This window comes from Podarcis melisellensis (assembly GCF_964234715.1).
Source record: "Podarcis melisellensis genome assembly, chromosome: 4".
In the NCBI taxonomy this organism is placed as follows: Eukaryota; Metazoa; Chordata; class Lepidosauria; order Squamata; family Lacertidae; genus Podarcis; species Podarcis melisellensis.
Genome location: NC_138531.1, coordinates 71,105,883 through 71,122,051, shown reverse-complemented (window position 1 = coordinate 71,122,051; position 16,169 = coordinate 71,105,883). Strand labels below are relative to the sequence as shown.

At 40.8% G+C, this 16,169-nt stretch overlaps 1 protein-coding gene across 36 annotated transcripts in view; it reads right to left on the bottom strand.

Annotated features, from left to right (window-relative positions):
• The window catches only part of ABI3BP (ABI family member 3 binding protein), a 140,680-nt gene that overhangs the window by 1,851 nt on the left and 122,660 nt on the right, over positions 1 to 16,169 (bottom strand). For all 36 annotated transcript variants that reach the window (XM_081908358.1, XM_081908326.1, XM_081908337.1 and 33 more), the window contains 8 exons: positions 14,934 to 15,053; positions 13,223 to 13,291; positions 10,567 to 10,779; positions 9,630 to 9,738; positions 4,376 to 4,455; positions 3,498 to 3,527; positions 2,008 to 2,169; positions 1,123 to 1,245 (listed from right to left, as the gene is read on the bottom strand). In XM_081908358.1, the coding sequence (XP_081764484.1) occupies positions 1,123 to 1,245; positions 2,008 to 2,169; positions 3,498 to 3,527; positions 4,376 to 4,455; positions 9,630 to 9,738; positions 10,567 to 10,779; positions 13,223 to 13,291; positions 14,934 to 15,053 (906 nt within the window). The remainder of the gene's footprint in view (positions 1 to 1,122; positions 1,246 to 2,007; positions 2,170 to 3,497; positions 3,528 to 4,375; positions 4,456 to 9,629; positions 9,739 to 10,566; positions 10,780 to 13,222; positions 13,292 to 14,933; positions 15,054 to 16,169) is intronic.

Genomic DNA, 16,169 nt, shown 5'->3' with positions numbered 1-16,169 from the left:
CCTCCTGGTAAATATAAGGGGGAGAAATGGAGGCAGTGAGAGATTTTACTTTCTTGGGCTCCATGATCACTGCAGATGGTGACAGTAGTCACGAAATTAAAAGACGCCTGCTTCTTGGGAGAAAAGCAATGACAAATCTAGGCAGCATCTTAAAAAGCAGAGACATCACCTTGCAAACAAAGGTCTGTATAGTTAAAGCTATGGTTTTCCCAGTAGTGGTGTATGGAAGTGAGAGCTGGACCATAAAGAAGGCTGATCGCCGAAGAATTGATACTTTTGAATTATGGTGCTGGAGGAGACTCTTGAGAGTCCCATGGACTGCAAGAAGATCAAACCTATCCATTCTTAGGGAAATCAGCCCTGAGTGCTCGCTGGAAGGACAGTTCCTGAAGCTGAGGCTCCAATACTTTGGCCACCTCATGAGAAGAGAAGACTCCCTGGAAAAGACCCTGATGTTGGGAAAGATGGAGGGCGCAAGGAGAAGGGGACGACAGAGGACGAGATGGTTGGACAGTGTTCTTGAAGCTACTAACATGAGTTTGACCAAATTGTGGGAGGCAGTGGCCTGGCGTGTTCTGGTCCATGGGGTCACGAAGAGTCAGACACGACTAAACAACAGCACCACTGCACCTAAGATTTTTAAAGTGCACATTTAAAAGTGTAAAGCAAGGACTTTTTCCACCTGTGGGACACATTCCCTTATACCTTTGGGGGAAACTGCATGTCCGTGGCGATTAGGGCCAGAGGCAAACGTGGGTACAGCTACAGACAAAAGTGGGCAGAGTGACTCTTAGTGCAGTAGTTGTGTTTTAGCCATGGAAAAGTCTGAGATTGATACATCCCCTTTCTCCATTTGGGCAACCATTATCACTGTTGAATGATGCATTCCAGCCAGCCAAAAGCATTCAGGTAGGGCATAGAGCAAGGCCACTTGGAAGTGTGGCCTGAGGAGAAACTGAAGAGCTGACCAGAGAGGCCCGGAGGCATTCAGCCCATAGGGCAAGACATGAGCATGAGCAAATTTTAGTTTGCAAATGTGTGTCCTAAACAAGCTTTTGGGAAGCCAGGTTTGGCTGTGGATCCATGTCCAAAAAGTCAAGACACAAACCCTTTAAAACATACCATCTTTGGTTGGTAGTTGATCCGACTGAACATGTGGCCCTGTTTTTCCGTCTAAATACGAGTCCACAAATTGACAGTGATCTTCTCCATGCCCCCTCTGATCTCCTATGTCGTAAAATTTACCTGAAAACATGAAGATCGCCTTTAAACAATGAGTGAAATTCAAATGCCATTAAATAAAGATTAGAGGAGTGTTTATGACCGTCCTAAAGAATTTGACAAGAAGTATATAAAACTGAGCAGTCCCTGACTAGTAGACCATGCCTACAGCCCTATAAACATGTTTGGCCAAATCCAATTTGCTGCTCTCCACCCCAAAAAAGCTAACCGACCCAATTGCAACTTACTTTACATAGCTTTGCACATTCACATCTGTGTGTGCTGGTCCTCATTTAGCTGGTCGTACATCTGTGGAAGCCTGTTCCATGGGCATATGGTCCACTACCTGGATCATTTGCCATCTCAAGAATGTACCCTGTCAATGAGAATCTCTGCTAAGTTGGCAGCAGTCTTTTCAGGCGACTACAGATTCCATGCCCTTTAAAGTTGAAGGCAGGAATCTTTGTTCCACTTTACCATCAGTGAAGCACTGAATGAAGCAAATGGGGATGATCTAGCCTACGATGCTGTGCATCACATTCAATCCTTAAAACAACACAGTGATGCAGTTGGTGCTGGAATGGCTTCTGGATTTTTTGATAGCACAGAGATGAGTCATTGCTAGCACTGACAGCCATAGTCAGTCACTGCCCAGCATTGCCACACAAAGCGGTTAAGGGAAGCTTTTTCTCCAGACAGCAGCATTGACAAAGTGCTCTGATGGCATGATGCCCCTGGTCAGCTCACAGCACCAACCACCCCATACTGCTGCCCTCAATTTCATACCTGTAAGTGAATCGCTGAGGTAAATTTTGTATCTGAGGGAGTTGCACAACTGTACACCAACAAACTTCTTGTACCAAGTCCTCTTGACGAACTGTTTCCCCTTGCATTCAGAATGGGAATCAGAATTGAATTTGATCTGAGTCCAGATGGCATCTTTTCCCACTGTAAGGGAGCAACAAATAATCTATGTGCAAAAATATGTGCGTAGACATTGGAATGAAGTGAAAGAAAAAGACATATAGGAACATTTTTTAAATGTTTACCCTGTCTTCCACTATAAAATGGCCTCAAGGCAGCTCACAATAATAAAACAAAACAGTATAATAAACAAGAGTTGGAAGATAAACCAGCAGAACTAGCAGATAAAAAGGAAAGTAGGTTTAAATAGGAAATAAAAGGTTATGAAAAGGTCTCGTATTTACACCAATTTCTGATCAGAACTCAGGCACAAAAGCATAGTAACCAGTTAGACTGGAATAACAGCTCTAATTTGCTCAGTGGAATTGATGGGACACCAATTTGTACATTTCTTTGAAGTTTAGGTTTCAACCAATAAAAAGGTTTAATACGTTGTAGCAAGAGAAATATGGGATGTGTGAAAGGGTCTCTTTGGATGCAGCACTGAGATTGCAGAACTTGGTACCTAAGGAAGCCAGGCAGGTCCCTTCCTTATACCAATGTCTGGTAACTTCCCTACTGCATTTAAATTACGGTTTGTTCTGAGCTTTTCTAGTTTGTGTTTCTGCTGTTGCTATAGCCGGCACTATTCACTTTATTGCTTTGATTATATTATTGTTTCAATTGATGATCTAAGCTACATTGGAGGCCCCTTTGGGGGCTCAAAAGTGGGGTAAAAATGGGTTTTGTAACTAAAATAAATGCTGAGAAACACATTTTTGCAGCGGATGAACCACAGAAAGGAAAACTACCTTTTACACCATATTAAACATGAGTCTCCTAAATGAATTAAGAAACTTACCCACCCCTCAACTGTATCAGATCCTTTCCTCCTAGTTAAAGACCTTATACGGAGCTTACAGTCGCCCACTATAAAGCTGAGGGCAGCCAACATTTTTCAGAGAGCTGCAGAAGCTGATGGCAGATTTTCTATAGCAGTGGCTGGACACTGCTGCACGCTCTGTTAAATCACTTATTAAGTGAGAAACAGCCTATTCATTTCAGAGAGCTGTCTTTTAATTTAATGACAGGCCCGAGAAAATATGAGCTGTGCCTGGCTCATTTCTACCCCTTGGTTCTGAGCCAGTGCAGCGCCAACTCCAATTGATTGAGCAGGCCTCAGGTAAACATTTAGACTGGCAGGAACTCTTTGCAAACAGCACAGGTCAAAAAAACCAACCCCCCCCCCAAATCCGTGAAATCATATGCAAAATGCCTCTCTCTTCCAAATCCACTCTGTCATACAGCAGTACATTATCTCACCTCAGAAAAATGCTCTCACCAGAGTATACTATAATGTATAAAGGACTTACTTGAAATTGGCTCCGTCACTCTTGGGTCCGCTAAGGAGAAAAAACAAGTGCTGGGTCAGACTGCAAAATAACTTCTAGCATTTCAGAAGTATGCTGGGGAAAAGGGTTTACTTCTTCAGTTGACATGAATTGTAATCTGTACAACTGCAACGTGGTTTGAAATCAAGACAGAATACTTGTGAGCTTACGTTAAACTAATAAGCTGCTCATGACTACTTTGAAATACCAAAGACTGTGCTTTGAAGTACAGTGGTACCTCAGGTTAAGTACCTAATTCATTCCAGAGGTCCGTACTTAACCTGAAGCACCACTTTAGCTAATGGGGCCTCCTGCTGCCGCTGCGCCGCTGCTGCACAATTTCTGTTCTCATCTTGAAGCAAAGTTCTTAACCTGAAGCACTATTTCTGGGTTAGCGGAGTCTGTAACCTGAAGTGTATGTAACCTGAAGCATATGTAACCCAAGGTACCACTGTACCTAAGACTGTGCTTTTAAAAGTGTTGTCTATCTGATGTTTTGGTCTATTTTAGGACCTTTTAAATGTGTCAGGGGGGTATATTTTTTGTTACTTTCTTATGTATTTTGTGTCTTTACATTGTAAACAATAACAAGGCTTTAAATGAGGTTATAGCAGTTTTGAGAGTAATTAGTTAATGGCATTTTAAACCAGGCAGGGAGTTGTATTTAAAAATAAAATAAAAATTAACAACATTTCCAGGTAGCAGATTAAAATGTCATTCTTGAGGAAGTTTGCGTAAATGCACAATTCCCATATGGCTTTCACTTTATCTGCTGATTTTTCCTACAGCAAGTAGATATTAAAATGCGTAAAGAGCTATAGAGGCTTGTGGCTAATTGGTACACTTACTGAAACTCTTACCTGATTCAGTTTTAAATGGCTTTGATTCGGTGCTCGGTCCTTCACCAAGGGGGTTGCTAGGTATCACAACAAATTCATAACTAGGAAGAAAATGGGAGGGGGGATACACCAAATTCTTTATTGCAAACATCAAGCATTGCATGGTAAAGTAATTGCATTGGTTTATCTAAAAGGACTGTTGTAAGTATTCCTGAGAATACAGTGGTACCTCAGGTTAAGATCTTAATTTGTTCTGGAGGTCCGTTCTTAACCTGAAACTGTTCTTAACCTGAAGCACCACTTTAGCTAATGAGGCCTCCCACTGCCGCTGCACCGCAGGAGCATGATTTCTGTTCTCATCCTGAAGCAAAGTTCTTAACCCGAGGTACTATTTCTGGGTTAGCAGAGTCTGTAACCTGAAGCGTCTGTAACCTGAAGCGTATGTAACCCGAGGTACCACTGTACATGAAATGTTTTGACCACTTAAGAAAGGTGCTAAGCAAATACTATTATTTTGCTACATAGCTATAATTTCTACATTGAAAATTGCACAAATGATGCACATATATAATCACATGGACCAAATGCATACATGCATATTTTGCCACATATACATTGCAATGCAATCCTTCTGTATATGCATACACAAACAGCACAAAACACAAACACGCATTTGTTACTTGTGATTATTTGGAAACAGGATGAAAGCACATTTCTGTATCCTAGTGACTTGTGCGTTAGAAACTCCTTTTGTACGAAGCCTCTCTGAATGTGTAAGTTTTCATGAAAACATTTAAGACATATGGGTTAGTGCATATGATCCTCTCTCTCCTCTTGAGGGGAATTCCTTACACAATGAACACACCCTCAAAGCTTGTTCAAGTGGTTCTGTGACAGGCCTCAGGGCCACTTCCGGTGCTATAGTAGTTATCATGCACCTACTTCTATTTTGTAATGTAATTACATATTTTTTCACCACTAGAAAGCTGTGGAAACACAGGCATCAGGGACAATGACTGTGGAAAAAGTAGAAGTGTGCAGGTCCCAAATCAACATGTCAAAGATGCATAAAACAGTGCACTGTGTCCTCTACATGTTTACTATCTAGTGTTTTAATGCCAAGAAACAGCCTTTAGCTTCATTTCTTTTGTGTGGTCTATGCAGCTCTTTGGGGACGTGGGTGGCGCTGTGGTCTAAACCACAGAGCCTAGGGCTTGCCGATTAGAAGGTTGGCGGTTCAAATCCCCATGATGGGGTGAGCTGCCATTGCTCGGTCCCTGCTCCTGCCAACTTAGCAGTTCGAAACCATGTCAAAGTGCAAGTAGATAAATAGGTACCACTCCGGCGGGAAGGTAAACGGCGTTTCCGTGTGCTGCTCTGGCTCGCCAGAAGCAGCTTAGTCATGCTGGCCACATGACCTGGAAGCCAGTAAAGCGAGATGAGCGCCACAACCCCAGAGTCATCCACAACTGGACCTAACGGTCAGGGCTCCCTTTACCTTTATGCAACTCCTGAGACAAGCACTGTATTGTATATTGCCTGAAGTCCTAAGAGAGATATGCAATCAGCACTCAAGTGCAAGCTAGATTACAAGGCCACGGAATCCCTAAACAGTGTATGCCAAATAGTTATTTGCCTTCAACTGTTGGAACAGGTTATGGACCAAAGAAGTCCACCACATCACATATAAGAAAAATGTTCTCGCACAGATTAAGTGAACATTATTTGTATTGCAGTAAAGACTTTTTCCATAGGAAATTGCTATCGCATATGGAATCTTGGCAAGCAGAAGGAATGGCACTATTTTCCAGATCTTGCAACAGTGCAGAAATGTATGTGCATAGAAAAGGAAAGGAAAGGGGAATAAAAACCCCTCTCAATATGCAGTTTTCAGTTGAGCTGCTGGCTTAAAATCTCAAGCAGAAAAGGTACATCTATCATGAAATCTCGTTATTTAGATTTATTGGCATATTCAGAAAGTTACTAGAAAATCTTTCTAACCACTTTGCTGAGCATGTACACTATTTTACCTACTAGTATTTGGGTGGGCTTGAACCACCAACCTTCAGGTTAATAGCCAGACACCCTGACCCATAGTGCTACTAGGGACAAAATGCTGCTGCAATTTTGACGTTTAATGAAGTGTTGAGTGCATTTGAGTGTCCTTAAAACAAAAAAAGATTCAAGGAAACAGGAAAAGTATGCGTGGCCTGTGTAAGTGAGATAACATTTCCCTAAAACCCATGGGTGTTGGTTGGACTTAAGAAAACAAGAACAGATTGTTGCAAACCTGGGGAAATGACAAGATAGTGTTATTATTGTTCGTGCTCAGATTATATAGACAAATTGTGAATTGTTAGAGCATAAAGCTTTTAATCTATGGCCCAAAGCAAGAAACCTGTTTTCCGGTTCAGTGTCAAAGCAGTTCAGCTGAGTAGGCATTCAGCGAGACCAATTCCATTGATGTTCCCTTAATCTTTAGGCACACAGAACCGGCCATTTACTAGATAAGGGTAGCAGAGATGGATAATTTAATTGGATTGGAAGAGGGCAGATGTCCTCCTGTATTAAACAACCTCGAAATATTTTTCATATCTCAAGAAGGCACACATAAATTTCTTTAGAGACCCAATTCTAGCTAAGGTATGAAATGGAGATGGCATATGGAGAGATTCAAAACTATATACATCAACATATGGGCAACCTGAGACTTTACGTTCAAAAACATAAGGAAAGTGATAGTTGAAAGCTACATACTCCGGAGAACTTTGCAGGAACAAGAGCAAAAGTTAAGCATAAGCCCCATAATCTGAGTAAACTCAAATGTGAAAAGGGCAAGAAATTGTGGATTTCAGAATATGAAAAGGCATCTTTCTGAAGAATACATTGTGGGAGGAAGACAACCATGGAATAACCACCAGCAATGGCCAGTACGGTGGGACAGAGAGCAATAAATGGCTCTTACAATGATCATGAAGACCTCTTGAACATATTGGTGGTGGAGTCTGGGTCAGCACTATGCAAGCATATCGTTGCTAACTGGAAAGGCATCTCCATCACCTCTGACATCATCAGATCACACTGGGTGCTGCTGACTAGATTCTAGCAGCTGTTTGCATGTTGCAGCCCCCTTGCCTCCACAGCTGCTTTGGGATGCTAGTAGGTAAGAGCATGGACCCCTCCTTTACCTGGCCTGTTTGCTCAGTGATGCTTGTGGCTGATTCAGTGCCACCTGCCACACCTCTCAGTACATAATCACCTCACACAGGAAAGTGTATGCTTGACAACTCTACTAAAAATAATGGGGCGGCATAGGCAATATGGATAAATCTCAGCCAATGGCTCCAGCTGGATAGCTGCTAAGCCTGTGAATCCACGGTAACATAATATGTCAACAAGGACTTTTTTCTATTTCATCCGGAGGAGAGTCTGCATGCTAGTTAAGCCAACATTATCCAAGCTGGATTTAACAGCATAGGTTCCATTCCAACACAGACCCAAACATGCTAAAGTCTGTGTTGGATTGTAGCCAAAGTATACAACTAGTCACGGCTTGCTATGGGTGCATAGTATTCAATGGTGGTCCAACTATTATTGTTAGTTGATCAACCATAACTTATTCTATGCGGAGTTTTTATTTATTGTGAGTGATTTGCTTTAAACTCCTCACATGAAAGCAACTGTTGAAAGATCAAGACATTTGAGTAGGAAGATTCATAATACACAAATGTTGTTTTGCTTGATGATCCAGCCAAATGCTATTCGCTCCAACAACATTTAATAATTTGAAAAATGCTGTGAACCAAATTATGGGGTAAGATGCTTTGTATTTTCCTAGCTGCTTGCATTTTGTCAAGTCTAAAGATGTTATTTTTCCCCACTCTGAAATGCTGCACACATTATTTTTGATAGCTCGCCAGGTTCAAAAGCCAAAACACTCCTCACCTATGGAAAACAAAATCAAAATAACCAATGAAAAGGACCGATTATCAGACATGAGTTACTATGAGAGAATGGAACACCTGCATCGGGTCTGCAAAAAGCACATGGAATTTTCCAGCAATCCAGCTGTCCAACAAAATCAAAAGGCAAGAAAGTGTCAGCAAGTTTAAAAACTGTAACTGTGTTAAACAGGTAATGGACAGTATGAATATCCCTTAAAGCAACACCATGGGGCAGAAGAATGAGCTCATGATGTCATGTCTCTACCCTTCTAGTTCCTACAAAGTTTGCTTACTTGGAAGGAAACCTCATTGTGGTAATTTTGTTCAGTGTGCATAGGACTGCAATAAAGAGATAGGCAGGAAGCCTACAGGCAACCACTAGCCCTGTCACAACAGCCATCCAAGTTATTTCATTTTGTGTTTCTAGTGGATTTAGCCTTCATTTGCAGCTTTCACAATTCCGGCTACAGCACAAATTCTCAGATATGTTTAGGACAATAAATTCTTGCCCATAATGAACAAACAAGGCCTGGGACGCCGTTCCTGATATCTTCCTGACACGAGAAGATGCATCTATGTAGATAACCTTCATTTGCACTAGATATGCCATTAGATGAGGGGGCAAGTAGGGATAAGCAAATCTGTGAATTTCAGTTTCCTTCAGATTCTCATTTTCCCAGTCTTGTTTCACATTTCCACATCGGTTTGCAAATCTTCTTCTTCAAAAGGTGTTGTGAAAATTCAGCAGCATTTTAGTGCAAATTTATTTCAATATACATATTTTTATGTGCAATTTTGTTTAAGCAATTTCCCTATATTATAATGCCTTTTTAATGCTGTTTTCATTGATGTATACTATTTTGTGCACACTTTATTCAAATATATGCATTTTGTTCACATTCCTTGGCAAAATTTTGAGCATTGCAAATTTTGAAAGATGGCTGTTTTTCAGTGTATGTATTGTTTCAGAAAGTGTGAATGAGGTAGGTTTGCCTTTAAGCATGAACTGAATTAAATTTCTCCCCATCCTTAGGTGTGACTATAGTAGCACCTCTCTAATGCATAAATCATATATGCAAACGTGCACACTTGTCAGCTTGCTTGTACAACTGGCTGTTTGCATCTTATAAAATATAATGTTGAAATGCTAGACATCAACTATAAAACACATTCTCTCTCCCCTCCCCTCACTCTCAGAGGGGAATTCAGAAAGGGGAGTTACTGCAGAAGTCCAGAGTGGGACTTGGGGAGAGCACACCTTAAAAGAAGCAACTGCTGGGTGCTTAGAACCCCTTCATATATCACATGGTAGAATTTCCTAATTGTATTACCTCGTGTTAGGTTTCAGGTTTTCTACAGTAGAATGAGTTTGATTTGTCGTTATAATAGTCTTGTCCTTTCCTGCAGGGCTTCCATTTTCAGTCGATACAACTCTATATTCTGAAATGATGAAGAAGATTTGTGTTCTGTTATCCTGTCAATTTCATTTGTTTCCTTTAATCTCCTGGAGTGAATCAGAAACAGTAATAGAACAAAGCAAACAACATTCTGAATGTCAAACTGCTAGCCCAGAACAGGGAGATCAAATGAGAGCTTGTGTAGGAAACTCAGTGACTTGACCTTTGAGAGAAAGAGAGATGTGCGTTATGTGGTGTGACACATTCCCTCAAGCAAGAACTACAAATTCCAGAGTTCCTGCTGACACTTCCTATGCACAAGGAGGAGAACCTAAGCAGGGTTGGAATTCAAGTGGTGTCAGAACCATAATCTGAGACTAAGATCTTAGAGACAGTGCGGCAGATCTCCAGACTCCACCCTTCTTAACTCCTTTGTATGTTAATGGTGTCTTGATTAGTCTTTGTTGTTTCTGTTTATTTGAAAACTGAATACAAATTATCCCCAAAAGCAAATAATCCTGACATTATATGCAAGGGAGGGAAAACACAATCTAAAGGGCATTAGTTAGTGTACCAGCCAGATGAGCAGGATAATAATAAAGGGAGTGGATGGCGCTGTGGTCTAAACCACTGAGCCTCTTGGGCTCACCGATTGAAAGGTCAGGGTGAGCAATAATAAGAATAGTAATAATAACAATAACAATAATAATAATAATAATAATATTTACATAATATGACATATTCAGGGGCCTAAGTAACACCTCTAGTTTTTAGAACCAGGCAAGAATAGCTGTGGGGGAAAGTGCAGGCTCGTAAAGAAAGACTAACAATATTGTTCAGGCTCTAAACTTTAAGAGAACCAAAGTCTAACCTGTAACAGTTTCATTTGGTGGTTTTTCCCAATCCAGTACGACAAAGGTTGGGCAGCCTTCGACAGTTACCACAGTGAGGTTGGTAGGAGGCTTTCGTGGAGGGCTGGTAGCTACCTCTGTGCTGTCCCCCTCTTCCGTTGGAAAGTATTGGAGTGTGTCTGTGATGGAGCATGGCACATCTTCTGGTTTCTTTATATACAACACACCTTCACCTAGAAAAATAGCATCTGTGTTAAGGTGCTCTAAAAAAAATATCCAAGTAGCAAATGTGGTGGTGTCAGAACTGCACTATTTCAGGTGGTAGGGCCCACAGTTGAATGTTTCTCCATAAAAAAACCCTGAAAGTAATTTAGCATGTCAGATATCTCTCCTGATGTCGATTTTTAAGGTTCTTGGGTTTTTTTTTTAATGTAGTCATATAAGTGATGATCAACTGCATGAAAAGTCAAGTAGAAGTTTGAGACTCTTGAAAGTTACTTACATGTAGGACAATATCAGGTGTGAGAGCTAGCTTAACAAATCCAGGCTAAACTCTAAGACAGGTGGGACTGGGAGGATATGGCTTTCCTAAGGCCACTTAGGAAATTCATGAAAGAGCAAGGCTTAAATTGGAGACTTTCTGGTTCATTTTCATTCTGGTAACTACTTCAATACAATATAAACTCATAAGCTAAAGATATGTTAAACGATAAAGATGAAAGTCAGGAAACCAAGCCATATGAGGAACAGTTGAGGGAGCTGGATATGTTTAGTCTGGAGAAGAGACTACTGAGAGACAATATGATAGCCATCTTCAAATATCTGAAGGGCTGCCACATGGAAGATGACTACTGCAATTGACACAAGGTAATATCACCAAGGCAACTTTCTGTAAACAAACAATAAACGTCCTCTTTCCAAAATAATTTTTATCTTGAACAATTGCAAATACAGTAATAAAGAGTCCACTTGCAATATACTAGTGGTTCAGTGCTCCGAAGTTGTTCCGGTAGTCTGACGTTTCGTCACTAAAGAGCTTAGTCATTGAGCTTTGTAGTAAATAATATACAAGAGAAGACAGTATGTAAATGACTTAAAGGAGGGGTATATTTGTCCCCATCTGCATGTTTCCATGAGGAGGAACATAGAAAAAGGACAATGCTCTTCAGGTTTAATAAAGGGAAGCTCTGTGGATGGGCAGAACCGAATCACAGAGAAACTTCTTCCCTGCATGTCAGCTCTGTAAGCTGCCCTGTCCCTTCTTCTTGTGTGTGCAAGTCAGAGAAGCAGGGCAGCTTGCAGAGCTGAGGCACAGGAAGGCTTCTTTCTGCACCAAAGCTGTTAGCCTGGGCGGCTGAAGAGCCTTGTAAAGCTCCACTGTGCCTCTGGCTCATGAGAAGACCTTCTCCAAAGCCCACCAAGGATGTCCTCTTTGCTCTGGGGAGAGTCTTCTCATGAGCCAGAGACGTGGTGTGGCAAGAGGTGCCGGAACTGTGTTCTGGCACGTCCTGACTGAAAAAATGCCATGCCTGCAACCATGCATTGGTTGCAAATCTTAGATGATCATCCATCCCAATAGGACAAGGCTTTGTTAGAGTAAATCCCCTGGTATGGGCTGCAATGCTATCTTTTGACATTGCGATGTCCCCCTGGCTTTCAGTACTGCTATGGTCAGCTGCAAACCTGCCTTTCCTAGCTTTTGCACATACGGGCTGGATAAATTAAATAATCTATGGGCTGTGAAAGTGTTCTGGACAGGACTGTTATTATGTGACTATTTTATTATTAGGCTTTTCACTATGTTTTATCAATAATAATAATAATAATAATAATAATAATAATAATAATAATAAATTTTATTTATATCCCGCCCTCCCAGCCGAAGCCGGGCTCAGGGCGGCTAACAACAATAAAATAGTACAACATACCAAAATCATTCATTATAAAATTAACTCAAATCAAACTGATGGCAATCATTGGGCCAGAACTGAATGTTCTGTAATGTTAATGTTCTGTAATGTGCTTTAAATAAGAAAAAGAAGGTTGATCACCAAAGAATTGATGCTTTTGAATTATGGTGCTGGAGGAGACTCTTGAGAGTCGCATGGACTGCAAGAAGATCAAACCTATCCATTCTTAAGAAAATCAGCCCCGAGTGCTCACTGGAAGGACAGATCATGAAGCTGAGACTCCAATACTTTGGGCCACCTCATGAGAAGAGAAGACTCTCTGGAAAAGACCCTGATGTTGGGAAAGATGGAGGGCACAAGGATAAGGGGACGACAGAGGATGAGATGGCTGGATAGTGTTCTCGAAGCTACCAGCATGAGTTTGACCAAACTGCGGGTGGCAGTGGAAGACAGGAGTGCCTGGCGTGCTCTGGTCCATGGGGTCACGAAGAGTCGGACACGAATGAATGACTAAACAGCAACAACAAATGTGTTTTAATGTTGTACACTGCCCTGGGATCTTTTGATAAAGGGCGGTATACAAATTGAATAAGTCATCATCAAAAAGCTGCACACTGAACATCAGGAGCTTCAGGGATTAAGTTCGTGAGAGCGAGAATGATTAAAAGAGCTTTTAATTTGGGAACTTGGATGATGAGCAAAAATAATTAATATGGTTAAATATCATTTTCACAATCTGACATTACTGCAGCTATTTTAGACATACCTGTGAACCTTCGTTTGCCAGAAGCATCAGTATCTGATGTAGGCTGTGAATTGAACAAAGTTCTATTACCTAAGGAGAGGAAAACCACAACACAATTTTAATAAAAGCACTTCTTTGTAAAGTTGAAATGGCACCTCATATTTCATCTCTCATTTTAACCTTCAATCCACTCCTTAGTGCATGTTTGGAATCATGTTCACTTCCTATTAGGAGTGAGCTGAATTTGGCTGTGATGGAAAATAAAAGCCTCTTTGCACTGCCAAAACAAAGATAATCATAAAATAAATGGCTGAGCTCATTATTGCTGTTGGAGTCATTTCATGCATAATATACAAAACCCTCTCTGAAATTCTAAAAAAGATTCTTTTATGTTTTGCTGATGCTCCAGTCCTTAGGGAGGCACATGGGTCTTGTACTTAGCAACACTTTTAAAAAGGTGGAAGGGAAACCTGAGCCAATTCCACTTTCCATAGCATGCCATGTTCTTTAATGCCCTGGAAGTTGAGTTGACCTCTGGGGCACCGTAGAGGAAAAGCATAGTTGCCACCAGGAACATATAAGGTTTCTTTTTTGCTTTGCTTTGTTTTAATGATGCAGGAGTGCAGATATCCACTGTAGGTTTCTTGTCATCTGATGAACCTTGGAGATCATAGCCCATCAGACGACACTTTTCTGAGTGCTCCTTCAGTGTGCAGACTATAGTTTACAGCTGTAATATTTCCAAAGAACTAAGCATAAACTAGCACACACTGTTGTGTCTACAGTACTGAGGTTTCCTCCATCTTACCTGCTCATTCTGCACTCTTTCAGCCATGTAGTAACTCTTGCTATCTGTAGTATTACTATGTGGGATTTGATAGGTTGGTGCAAGATGTGTGTGCTATAACTCCAATGCGTATATCATAGTCTCAGACATTTCTCCGATGAAAATAGGGATGTCCCATTCCATAATGATGATTTTATTATTTATACCCCACACATCTGACTGGGTTGCCCCAGTAACTCTGGGTAGCTTCCAACATATATATAAACATGATAAAACATTACACATTAAAAAAAACTTTCCCTATACAGGATTGCCTTCAGACAGCTTGGGAGTTGGATAAATCAAGGATGTCCCTGGAAAATAGGGACACTTGGAGGGTCTGATATATATTTGGAACGAAGTAACATTACTTGTACTGCTAAAACGGCTATTGGTGCTGCTGGAATATTAACCTATGATTTATGCTGCTAATTTGACATAATAAAATAGCCAGAGAAAACTGCCTCTCTCCATATGAACCTACCCAGATTCTGTGATCACCAGGTGGGGCCTTTCTATGTGCGCCTCCTCCACAAAAGATCTGGAGGGTGGCGACACAAGAACAGGTCTTTTCTGAAGTGGCTCTCTGTTTGTGAATGCTCTCCCCAGGGAGGATCAGCTGGCACTTCCATTATACACCTTTAGGCACCAAGCGAAAACATTCTTCTTCAACCAGGCCATTGCCTGATTAACACCCTTTACTTTTTTAAACGTGTTTGTGGTTAGGGGAGGGGGTCATTGTTTTGTTTTGTTCTTCTTTTTATTATGTATTTTGTATACAAGATATTATATAGCTTGTATTTTTATGTTGTGATTACCCTGAGATCTACAGATGACGGGCTGTAAACAAATTTAATCCACAACAACAATAATAACAACCTACAAATGTACACCTAAAATTCTTACTATAATCTGGAGATGATGATGCTGTAGGGGGTTTTTTATGTGACCTTGTTTTCCCATGAGCTGCTGGCCCTGTAGGCTTTGCTGTGGAAGATGAAGAGGCTCGTGGCATCAAGACATTTCCTATTGAAAAACAGAAACAAATCTGAATGTCCACTTAGAATTAATGTAGCATTGATTCTAAAAAAAACAACATTTCACAGCTCATTGAAGAAATTCAACTTTTTAAGTAACCTTCTTGCTTGATTCTAGAGATGTACAGGCAGATATGAATTCTTATGTCAGTTTCAAGTGATAAAATGATTTAGATATAAATTTACATTTTTATATTGCAGATCTATGCAACTTTCTGTGGTTTTTTTCTTGGTTCATTTGTGCCATACTCTATGTGTTGAAAGGGATAAATGGATAAACAACGGTAGACTGGATCAGGCTCAGCTGAGAGAGAGAAAGAGAGAGATCCAGACATGTATTAAAGTATATTCAAAGCACATTTCACCCCCAAAGAATCATGGGAACTGTAGTTTATTAAGGGTGCTAGAAATAGCAGCTTTGTGAGGGTGAAGCTCCAGTTTCCAGAACTTTGGGAAGAAAGACATGTGCTTAAATTATGAATCGAATAGGCTTTAAGTATATAGTGTGGGTCTGCCCACAGGCATAAATTGATATAAACACAGGCATAAATGCTGTCTATCCAGGATGAATAGCTTTCAGTGGAATGTTCATACTTAATGTGCATCTCCATCCACATTCTGGGAGAATGAGGAAAACAATTAAAATATCTTTTGTAAATCCCTAACTGGCTTCCTTTCTTCTCTTCAATCCAGACAAACTCCTTCCCTGACCATTCCTGCTATGTCTGTTCTCGTCCATTCCAATGCATCTCTGCCCATGGTCTTTTGCTTGGCTTCCTCTAAGGACAAAAGCCTTTCTCAGCTGCTGCCCCTCCTGCCTTGAATTGCCTTCCAGAACACCTGTGTGATGCCACCTCTCTAACATTCTTTGAATTTCCCCTCAGGACCCATCTTTTCCGTGAAGCTTTTGAAACAATGCCCTCATCTCCATAGCCTACTGCAACTAAATTTAAATTAAACTTAAGTAGAGGTTACTGAAATATATGCACTCTTCCCTCATTGAGGCTTGCCTTTATTTATTTTCCCACTTCTGTGCTGAATTATCAATGGAAAAAGATTAGTTACGATGAGAAATCTAATTTCTTCCTCCCATTAAAAATGGGAG